The sequence below is a fragment of the Centroberyx affinis genome, unplaced genomic scaffold (assembly GCF_046629955.1).
Source record: "Centroberyx affinis isolate AG114_WGS23_722 - 3 ecotype Tasmania unplaced genomic scaffold, CSIRO-AGI_Caff_v1 ptg001293l_1, whole genome shotgun sequence".
In the NCBI taxonomy this organism is placed as follows: Eukaryota; Metazoa; Chordata; class Actinopteri; order Beryciformes; family Berycidae; genus Centroberyx; species Centroberyx affinis.
In genome coordinates this window covers 391,185-402,288 of record NW_027279799.1, presented here as the reverse complement: position 1 = coordinate 402,288, position 11,104 = coordinate 391,185, and the positions used below count along the sequence as shown (strand labels likewise).

The 11,104-nt window shown below is 43.5% G+C and overlaps 1 protein-coding gene across 1 annotated transcript; it reads right to left on the bottom strand.

Annotated features, from left to right (window-relative positions):
• Positions 1–934: 934 nt before the first annotated feature.
• On the bottom strand, positions 935–10,289 carry cep85 (centrosomal protein 85). The gene is made up of 14 exons (XM_071525438.1): positions 10,206–10,289; positions 9,059–9,118; positions 8,816–8,947; positions 4,590–5,386; positions 3,706–3,836; positions 3,131–3,248; positions 2,823–3,008; positions 2,585–2,737; positions 2,311–2,465; positions 2,057–2,174; positions 1,837–1,887; positions 1,632–1,739; positions 1,228–1,471; positions 935–1,109 (listed from the first exon to the last, which is right to left on the bottom strand). Exons 2-14 carry the CDS (start codon positions 9,096–9,098, stop codon positions 946–948), a joined length of 2,397 nt encoding a protein of 798 aa, XP_071381539.1. The 5' UTR covers positions 9,099–9,118; positions 10,206–10,289; the 3' UTR covers positions 935–945.
• Between the last annotated feature and the right edge of the window lie 815 nt (positions 10,290–11,104).

Genomic DNA, 11,104 nt, shown 5'->3' with positions numbered 1-11,104 from the left:
CAGGCTCTGTGACACAGTCCAAAAGTATCCGTTACATTCAGAGTCGAGGAATGTATTGACTATTCTACTGGTTGATACACCGAGAGAGATCATATCGAAAAGAGTCGGCTGCAAATAGCCCTTTCTGGTTGGTCTAAATGAATCAGCATTATGGTTGCAAACATCACAGAAAGGCACATGTTGACCTTCAGGCCTCTAGCAGAGAGAAGCACCCACAAACATTCATAGAGCTGTGCAACCGCCTGGACCAGAGCTTCTTTGGTAATAAAACTGTTGTAGGCCTACTGGTGTGACAATGTCGATTTAGTAATAGCCCTACAGTTGTTAAGTCACATACCACACAGCAGAGTCTAATGTTACAGTGTACACCATTGTAAATAATGGCATGTTAGTAACATTTCCTTTTTAACTCACTCAAAAAACACAGATTAAAATATTTTCAGTTGATTGTCAACCACATCTTGGATTATTTCCCTAAAGAGGGAAAGTAAAATTTAAATAAGTTATATTAATGGGATTTTTACACAAATGCCTATCCACTGGAGTAAAAAAGAGAAGTGGAAGACTGTTTGGTAACAGACAGAGGCATGTCATCATAAAACAATCATTTAAAAAACAAAAAACAAAACAACACACACACACACACACACACAATGCTAAAAGGATCAAGTATAAGAGTTAAGTTATTTTTCTGATAGCCCTTGGACTGAAGTAGATGGGATAATGATTCCGAACAACAGGCAGACTTGAGATTATTCGACAAACAGTCAATTGAGAAAAGTGGAGGACGCTAAACCATTTGGGCTAGTCTCTGTCCCAACTAAAATCAAGATTCAGTCTTCTTTCTGACATTCAACAACCAGACATGAAGGCCAAACTCGTTTCAGACGCTTTAGAGGTGGAGTGGGAGTCGTGCAGTTTTCACCCATTACTTGGGTGGGCAGGTTACTGGGTGATGCAGTTCTCGCCCATATCCTGTGCGTAACGATCCGATACTGTATTGCGCAGCTCCTCGACATCTCGACGGAGCTGCTGAGCTTCAACCAGCTTCTTCTGCAGGACCTCTGGACTCATCCAGTCCTCCACCTGCTCTCCCATGGGAGGGGGTGCTGAAGAAACAACAAAAGACATTCTTTGTGTCATAATTTTCTCAAATATAGCTTTGTACAACTATCACCTACAACTATCTCTATTACGAACAAGAAAATGAAATCAAGCAGCGCTTACATGTGATGCCAAGAAGCAGGGAGAGGTTGGGGTCTTGTCCCTGGGCTCGCTGGGTCAGAACGTTGCACAGAGAGCGCAGGTCACAGAGGCAGGAGGACATTTCTCCATGTAGCCTCTGCGTGAGGCGAGCCCCGGCCGGCTGCGGGGCGGAGGAGGCCTGGTTAGCGTTTTTCCACTCTGGATCTCCCATCTGCTCCTGCAGGGTCAGATTCTGCTCCATCAGTTCCTGGTTCTGGGCTGACAGCTGAAACACAGTAGGCAGGGTTGACAGTAGGCAATGGAGTAGCATGAATTTCTGAGCGTACGGCTGCCTGTCGTGTGGCTGATTACATCCAGGACCTCTTCATGCTCTCCGGATACCAAACCGAGAAACAGGATTAAGCCTTTGGATTTCTCTAACTCACCTCCTTCATGGCTGTGCGGAGCTGTAACAGACTCTGTTCTTTGGCCAGAACCTCCTCTCTGAGAGCCTGGGAGCTGCTCTCTTCCTGAGAGACCTGCTCCTCCAAAGTCTGCAGACACAAACAAACAAACACATACACACGTCATGGACAATAGTTGGACAGTAGTCACACAAATCATTTAGACTTCTTGTGAAGAGATAAATACCCGGATCTTGGAGCCGAGCTGTTCCATCATCCTGTGTTGCTTCTCAATGACCTGCAAAGAGAGGAATGGACCTTTACAACAATACCTTTCTGCTTTGTTAGACTGAATGCAGAAGCACTATGAGGTGTAGATAAAAGCAGCACAGGTGTTTGGTGTTTCTAACATTAAGTGTACCGAGATGAGCATCTTTAAGAGGGTTAACAGGTAAATAATGACATACCTTTTTGAGTCTCTGCTGCTCCTCTCTCACAGCATTGTTCTCTCCTTTGAGCTTCTCAATATCCAGGGAAGGCAGTCTGGCTCCATCCTCAAGGCCCTCCTGCACCCGTTCCTGCAAACTAATACAGACAAATACAAAAACACATAAGACGGGTTGTGTACAGTTGATACGGTCAATGAATATGCACTGACAATGGCATAGAATGAACATGCCTAGTGAAAAGATGGGAGATTGTGGTCTGTGTGTGTGTGTACCTGGTAACGGTGGTCAGCAGCTCTCTCTCCCTGCGTCTCTGCTCTTCAAGCTGTGTGTCTTTTTCCCGGGCGTGTGAGCGTGCCTCCTCAAGACAGACCTCCAACTCTCTTACTCTGCCTTGTAGCTGGGCTGCCCGCTGTTCAACCTCCAGAAGCTGACGCAAAAACAAGCATGCGTCCAAGTTTAATATTGATTGTAATGTACATACCTTTACAGAACGTAAATTAGGATAGGCGCAGTGAGAAACTGGAATTCAAGCAGAACTCTCTTCACCTGCTTGTTCTGGCTCTGGTAGTCCTCCATGGTGGGCAGGTCGGCTAGATAGCGTTCCAGAGTCTCAATACGCTGCTGCTTCTCTCTGTTCTGCTCCGCCTCCTTCTGACACTTCTTCTTCAGATTGTTGATGTGCTTGTCTCGACTGCGAATCTGCACAAATATTATAGCTGTCATGACAAACTGAGATACTGATACTTACTGACTAGTAATTGCTTTTGGGCAGGCACACACAAACCCTTTCTTCCTGTTTCTTCATCTCCTCTGTATGCCTGTCGCTGCTGTCCTTCAGTGTGTCAGTTAGACGCCGTGTCTCGGCCTCCACCGCCCCCAGCCTACGCTCTGCCTCTGCCTTCTCCTGGGCAGCACAGTCAGTTCGCTCTGCAAACTGAGCCCTCAGGAACGCATTCTCCCTCTGAGCTTCCTGTAACACCACCATGTGATAGTGAAGTTATGATTAAGTGGTGTTATGTCCTTAGCTTAATTTGTATGGATGGATTGTTTGCATTGCTGTTTGTGGGAGCCAGTGCATATGTTTTGCCTAACCTGTAGCCGGAGCATACACACATCCCCATATGGAGCCCCGCGGCCCAGGAGAGCTCCATGGACTTGCAGCTCGCTTTCCCTCAGACGCTGCTCCAACTGGGCCATGTGTTGCTTCTGCCTGCATCATGACCAAGTCCAAACATCATCAACACAGCAAGCAAGAACAGAGAAACAACAATACAGGCAGCAATATTGTGAGAAAAAACAGACACGGGCCAGAAGCACTGTATAGCACCTAGAAATGGGGAAAAAAATCAATACGGAATACGGCAATACTTTCCTCCCACAATATTGATTTTTTTCTACAGTTACAAATATTTTTATTCCCATGTAATGTGAGACCACACAATGATGTTCTTGAAATTGTAAAACTTGGTTGTTGAAATAGTGACTAAAAGTCTTCAAGGCCTTGAATTGAATTTAGTTGATTTACAACTTTAAGTATAGTAGTTTAAGTAAAAACAAATTAAATTGCAATAGCAGTATCAAATTACCATATTTATTTTTATTGATGTTCCCACCCGTACCAAGATTGCCATCCCAGCATAAGCATCAAATAGCCCTGAGACACTTACCTCTCTATGATAAGCTCCTTCTCCTTCAGCAGACTCTCATTGGCTTTGACCAGAGCATCCCACTTGCCAGACTCTGAGTGCAGGGAGGTGGAGTATAACGATGGGTACTGCCCCACTCCAGCAGTCATTAACTATACCAGCAGAGACAAAAATATAAGACAAGATACAGTATATAGGCTGCAACTTCAGTTCAGAGACTGGCCTAATGCTGAATTCTACTAAACAAATAATGCTGCACTCATTTTATTTCCTTATGGGAATTCTGTTAATGAGATACAGGATGGTAACCTTAACTTGAAACACTACAGGCATGGCAATGACAACAGAGAAATGCAGATGAGCACTGAGTCGTGCTCATGGCTCTTCAAAATAGAATGCAATTCAGCCTGTGTGACTCCATTAACACTACTGTAGGTCTTCTTCCAACATACATGGGATGCATTGCCAAATCTGGGTGTGTTTTGGAGCTCTTAAGAATATAGGCTATCACATTGAATCCTGCACTCAAGTTTCATATGTTAGGCTAAAAGTGACACTTTTTTGAATGAGCATCATTGCTTGAATTTGCAAAGATTTCTATATTGTCTTCAAAAGTAAAAGCCCTCTACGTTATCCTACATAAAATGTTTAAAGTGGTTTAATGTGGTTCCTGCTCTGTTCTCATGCCCTATCCCAAGGGAATTTGGAATTTTCAGGAAAAAATAAAGTAAAATGACAAGTAAGGCGACATGAATTTTACTTGTTGCATGTAATACTGTTCAAGATAGAAATATTACATACATAATTAAACAGAGAAATATATATATATAAAAATCATAGATGTGAAATAAATAAGTCCCTTCGCTACTGCTCTACTCATAATCCTATTTACTATTAATGCTTACCTGCAATTGTTCCACTTGCAGGCGTAAACTCTCCAATTGCTGCTTGTGTTGCTGTTGCTGCTGCCAGCTGGATAGTTCGCCACATCTGTCCTGCAGCAAGGGCTCATAAACTTTGGCGCCCGCATGCTCCCTCAACAGGGCCTGTGTCTGTAGGCCCAGAGGGCTAGCATAGGTGCCAGCTGATCCGGCCCCACCGGACTGGCTGGTCCTCTGGTTACAGGGTTCTGCTGCACCGGGAACCCCGGGCCGTGCCTCAGGGAGAACCTTATAGGTGTGCTCCATGCCTCCTCTGTAGGCCTCAGACCCACAGTCCGAGGTGTCTGCAAGCCCAGTCGTCTGTAATCTGAGTCTGACATCAGGGCACAACCCCCCCAGCAGAGCTGACTGGTTTAGCGTAGGTTCCACAGCAGGAGTGTCAAACCTCTGGCCCTCATCCACGCGTGTGTGTTCCCCCATGGGGAAAAGTGAGTGGTCCAGCCCATTGACAAGGCTGCGGTATCGGCTCAAGCAGTCTGGCTTTGGCCCCACGGGATCTACTCCCACACCAGCCTGAGCATCTAAGTTGGGCGAAGACGCTGATTTGGAGAGAGAGGAAGACTTTGAGCTGGAGCCACTCGAGGTTCTGGAGCCAGAGGAAGTCCTGTGAACCTCAGCAGAAGCCTGGGACTCGTCCTGGATAAATGGCTGGGGCTTAGAGGCCGGGGCTCCGGCCGTGGATGGCATGACATGTGCAGTGGGGATGGGGATCTGACTGCGGATGGGCTGGAAGGAGGGGCTACTGCTTGACCTGCAGAAATCTTAAACAATAAAAGGAGGAAGAGTAATTAGCTATTACATCTAGTGTTGTTCTTTCCGTATTCAAATATAGATGCACCTTGTTAAACTAGAGGAGAATATCTAGAGCACTAGTGCAGGCCATTTACTCTATTTTCAGTTGGTGAAGTACATGCAGCAGGGTTTATGGGTGGCCTACTTTGTTGATGAGGTGTCACCACTGAAAAAAATAGCTAGTACTGACCGAGTCAACCCAGGGAACAGGCTTAGAGTAGACTTAGCCAAAGCTTACAAATAGGGCTATTTACTAGGCATGGTTAATATAAAAATGTCTGCTGTACAATTTTAGATAAACCCTATATTGGTTTCCATGCTAAATGCATCAAATTTACAGGCCTATGTGAAACATTTATTCACCATGTAAAATTCAGCCTTAATAGAACCGTTTATTTGCTGACTGAAGAGTCTTCACTCAACATAAAAACCAAGGATTAGGCTACTCCTTAACAACACATAGCCTAACAACAGACAAGCACCATTAGATCACCAAGGTACACACCCAATCCCCTCTGTCAAGCATGCATAAAAAAGTTAAATTGTCATCATTTGGAAGAAAGACAGAAAAACATGAGGCCTCTGAGACCATGTTATGCTCACAATGTGAAAACAAGCAGCACGACCACTCAAAAACAGATAGTACATAGCTCCACAAGCCTTGACACAAATCCATGTTACATAACTCAAATTTGAACAGCAGTACAAACCTGAGAGACCTGCTGAAGTCTGGTCACCTGGCATTCACTCAAACACAAACTTGTTATTAGCCGTGGCATTTTTTTTTTCTCCCGCTGAGCTGAGCTGAGCGGAGCTGAGCTGCAGAACGCTTTAAACTGACACAGTACTCCTTCCTCTGCATTTCTGGGCAGCACCAAAAGAACTGAAGCTAAGACTGACAGCGGCACAGCGGTCAGGCCCTGTGCCCAAAGAAGTATTGTCCCAGGGAAGGACCAAACCACCCTGTACCAAGCTCTGAGCAACCACATACAAACAGGCATACACAGGAAAGGTTAGGGGTATTTATAGCCCACCTCTCAAGTTACGGAGTGATCTGTGGGAGCCGCTTATTTAAGCACCTTGCCCCCTCCCACTGTATCACATGTGTACATCCAAAAACAAGGAGTGAATGAAATTTTTTCCTACTCCGTTTGGACTACTACTTCATTAAAACTAGCAGCTCATAGCAACAACTGTGAAAAATAGCAATTAGCAAAAAGCAAGATTATTCTGGCAACAACATCAAGTTTCCAGGAAAATCAAGCCTCAAATGTAAAAATTGTGCCTCCAGGCTCAAGTGATTCATGACTGGCTGGAACAAGTCTAAACTACTCTGTTAGAGAAAACATCTAGCAAATGTTCATCTTTCAGACATTCCCATCTTTGTAAAGTATTTAACACAATATTTACTGAAGCTGTAAAAGAGAATACTGTGATAACTGTAGCCAAGGCAAACACCGAGTAACACACTGTCTGACTGATCACAAAAAAGAGCATAACTCTACTTAAGCTGCTCAATTTATGGTCTTGCTGCTCTTACGCTGTTATCTACCACACGTCAGCATTATAGCTAAAGTAGGAGAGAAGATTCATGTTGCTAGGCGCTGTTATCATGGCCAGGACAAAGCTGCTAACTTGCTTGACAGTTGGGCCAAAACACAACTGTGGCCTGTAAAAAATGTATTCATTCATAAAAAGGCATACATAAATGGAGCAGCCATAACAGAAACACATTCATGTAATCAGAACACAATACACATGCATGCACACACGCACTCACTACATACATATACAGGGGATGGACAACAATCACAGAAACACCTAACAATAAATGAATGTGAAGTACTTAAGGAGCAGGATCTCCCTTTGCCAAAACAGCTTCAATCCTCCTAGGAATGCTGTCATACAAGCCCTGAACTATGTGCACTGAAATACTGGACAGTTCTTCAAGAAGGAAAGCCTCCATTTCTTTGAGGGATGAAGGAGATGGAAATCTACTTGACCCTCTGCACCCCACACCTTCCCTTAAAGGTTCAATGATGTTTAGATCTGATGATTGATTGGGCAGGCTATGGAAGGCATTTTAATTCATCCTGGTGTTCAAAACCCCCTTCTCATGATGTACGCAGCTTTGTGAAGCTCATAACCTACAGTTTTTGTGGAGATGTCAGAGATATTGATTCAATTCTGTGGTAATTTGTGATGTTTAACAACTGTCCTTTTAAGTGTCTTGACTATCCCCGTCGGTGATCTTCAACTCATACTGTTCCTCTTTGCCAAGCAGTTAGTCTGAATTTGGCACGTCATGATTTTCAAGACTGTTCCCCTTGCAAAATTGAAGGTTTTTGCAATTTTTCTGAACACTGCTCCTGCAAGTCGTGCACCAACTATTTGGCCTGTTGAGAACTTTGTTAGCTGCCTAATTTTGCTCTGAAAACTCACATAAAAGTGATGAATGTTAGACACCTTTTAATGCTGACGCATACTTCAAAGTGGGCCACTCAATGACTTCCCTGTGAAACTGCCTTAGTAAGTGTGATTTCATTACTTCAAACTCCTTTTTCATGTGGTGTTTCCATTATTTTGTCCACCCCCTGTATATATATATATATATATATATATATATATACATATATATAAATAAACACACACACCACCTCCAGTGGGACTTAACATCTCTAAGTGTACCTTTCAAATGATGTTCCCATTTAAAACCATGGTATTATAAAAAGCTCTTTGACTGCGACACTCGACCACAGGCAAGGGGCGAGGGTTCACAGTTTCCATTTAGCTGTCCAACCCTGGTATCCCCACACCTCATCCGCCCAATTAGGCCCAACACCAGAGCAGTGGAACAGAGCCTTGGGGCATTTTTGGCTGGGACTATAATCTACCTCTAAAATATCCAGAGCAGCCGAAGATCATGAACACTTTTCTCACCCTATAAATAGTCTAAGACACAACAACACAAACTAGAAGACAAAGTTAGCTTCTTTCCCAGCCACAACACAGAGAAGTAGTAGTAGTAGTGTGTGTGTGTGTGTGTGTGTGTGTGTGTGTGTGTGTGTGTGTGTGTGTGGGGGGGGGGGGGGTATCTACAAGTGGACACTGTATGAATGTTCCCTTGAACATCCATTTAAAGCACAAAAGTTGAAGGACTAACAACTGCACTGGGGACTGTAATTATCCTGTAGGGACGCCCTATTTTGCATCTGTTCTTTTGACTGAAGCGGATGTATGCAGCAGGCTATCAAACAAACAAACTGCCACCATTAAAGCAAACAGCTCCGGCAGTACGCAGTGTGAATTGGAGCACCATCACTGACAGGACAGACTTTTCAAAACAACGTTACACAATACATACTACAGACGGGGTCAGAGCAAGTAAAAGCTGTCACCTTCTGTGCTGTCAGATGTTGAGGCGCCAAGACCAGTGTCCCCACTGTCTGCCGTTCCAGGCCTGCGGCCAAATCGGCTCTGGAACTTCTCAGACACAGCTGGTGTCTGCCACTCCATGTCAGTAAACCCAGCTAAAATATATTTGTGAAACAGAATAATGGAAACAGCGGGTTATACCAACACATGTCGAGTTGACACATTGACACAGGTTGTGCAGTTTTGCCGTTTGAGTGACAATTTACCTGATGTTTTCGGTTCAGTATATCTCTGTGAAGTGGTCATTCCATACAGCACTACGTCACCTGATTGAGATGAGAGACGAAACTATTAGAAATTACACACATAATAAATTACCTGTAGAGCACAAACACAGAAGAGATATTTTTGGGTTCTTTACTTTTAAAATACATAGCCAGGTTGGGAAATATACCACCAGATGAATCCTGGTAACATGAATGTGGCTGGTAAGTTAGCCACTTCAGCAGGTAATCAACTATCATCTAGGAGGTCCTGTCCCTATTATTTACTGTCTATGGCCCTATCTTAAAAATGTAGTTGACTGGTAAAACAGTGTAAGGATTTCATGGTGGATTTTGTGATGAAGTAGCTACTATGTCCACTGGACAAAAAGCTTTGTTTCCTTTCCTACATAATATGAACTAAGTGATCATGGCCAGGGAAATAACCTTACCTATTACCTGATTTAACTACTTACTGTTACTCAACAAACTTCTTTGCCGCTTATCATGAGAGAGACAACCTCAACCTTTCTGGGTGACGTTAGTCACACAAACAAAAATACCAACAAGAACACATGTCCTTTTCTTACATAATCTATTGACAAAAACATGTGTCTCCTGACGTGGCTTCAGAAACTGCATTCAGTTGACAAGCTAATGTAATGTTTACCGACGGTGGCATCCAGGCGGTTGAATGCAAATTGAACTTCTTCGCTTACGTTACGTTACTTCAAAGAGACGCCAACCAGCTAACTGTTAGCTATTAGCTAACGGTGGCTGATTAAACTTAGCGTTTCACAAAAGTAGCTAACGTAAATGCTGGCTACATAACAGTCATCTACGTTTATACTGTATTAAAAGTTAACATAAACGAGAATTTTTCTGCACCACTACTTCTCTGGAGTACAAGCTGCTCAGTAACATGAACTACCACGTCTTCGCTAATCCAGGACAAATCCGTTTATACCTAACTAGCTAACGTTAGCTAACGTTACCGTTTGCTTTGCTAATGTTACCCAAGTTAACGTTACATTTGTACTTAACGTAACAGCTAGCTACTTTCTAGTGAACATTCGCTAAGATAGCTAATTAAGTAACGTTAGAAAACTAGCTGTCAGTGTTACCGAAACGTAAATTTACTTTACCTTACCTTTCACACAAATACAAAGGACAATGATAAATCTCGGTTTCGAGTTAGTGAACGAAGCCGTGTCTTGACCATCTGCTGCTGCTGTTGTTCCGCTACCACGCTAGCCAACCGATCGTCTCTGATGGCAGACAACCCATCAACGACGAAATGACCGCTCATTTCATATTCCAGTGCCGCCCGTTCACCAGTGGTTTATCTTTATGGTTTCGGGTTTTCTCTGCCTGCGTAGTTATCCACCAACAACTGAGGATAATGGTTATGATTGTAGATTACAGCAAATTTAAACCAGCTATATTATCTCTTGACGAAATGTTGCTGGTGTCACAAATGGATGACTGTTCAGATTCAGACCAATTCAGTCATATGACCAAATAACGCCACAGCCACGCAAAACGAGCGCACCTAGCCACAGACCGCAAATTCAAAGTCCCGCCCTGGTTGAACAGAGCCTGCCCATTTCAAAGAGGGGTGAACTACAGCAGCGAATGGCCCAACAATACCTGCTGTGTGTGATGTGCAATAATTGCATTTTGTAACGTAAACAGCGCATACAATATGTTGTGTGTATATTGTGTGGCGAAAGACCAAGCTGTACATAGAAAACCAGTGAAAGGATCCAAAAGTATCCAATAGGATCCTAGAATATGATGTAGCATGGTACATGATGTGTAAAGCCCATTGAGACTTGACTGTGATAAAGGGCTATATAAATAAACAAGACTAGACTAGTTAGTTGATTCCACACACCATAGAATGACTACATCTAGTCTACATCGATCACAAGAATACAGCTACTTTATTCACAGACCCTCTGGTTGAGCCGTAAGTCATGTTTATCGATTATTGGTTGAACATCATTAAGAAAAAGTGTTCATAAGTGTTGTTTCAACTTCGGAGGC

Excerpts from the sequence above, each read along its gene's own strand:
- cep85 (XM_071525438.1), bottom strand. The coding sequence starts at position 9,098 with ATGACCACTTCACAGAGATATACTGAACCGAAAACATCAG. Across the intron at positions 5,387-8,815 it reads AACATCTGACAGCACAGAAG|ATTTCTGCAGGTCAAGCAGT; the intron begins GTGACAGCTTTT and ends TTATTGTTTAAG. Across the intron at positions 2,175-2,310 it reads CTGCTGACCACCGTTACCAG|TTTGCAGGAACGGGTGCAGG; the intron begins GTACACACACAC and ends TGTCTGTATTAG.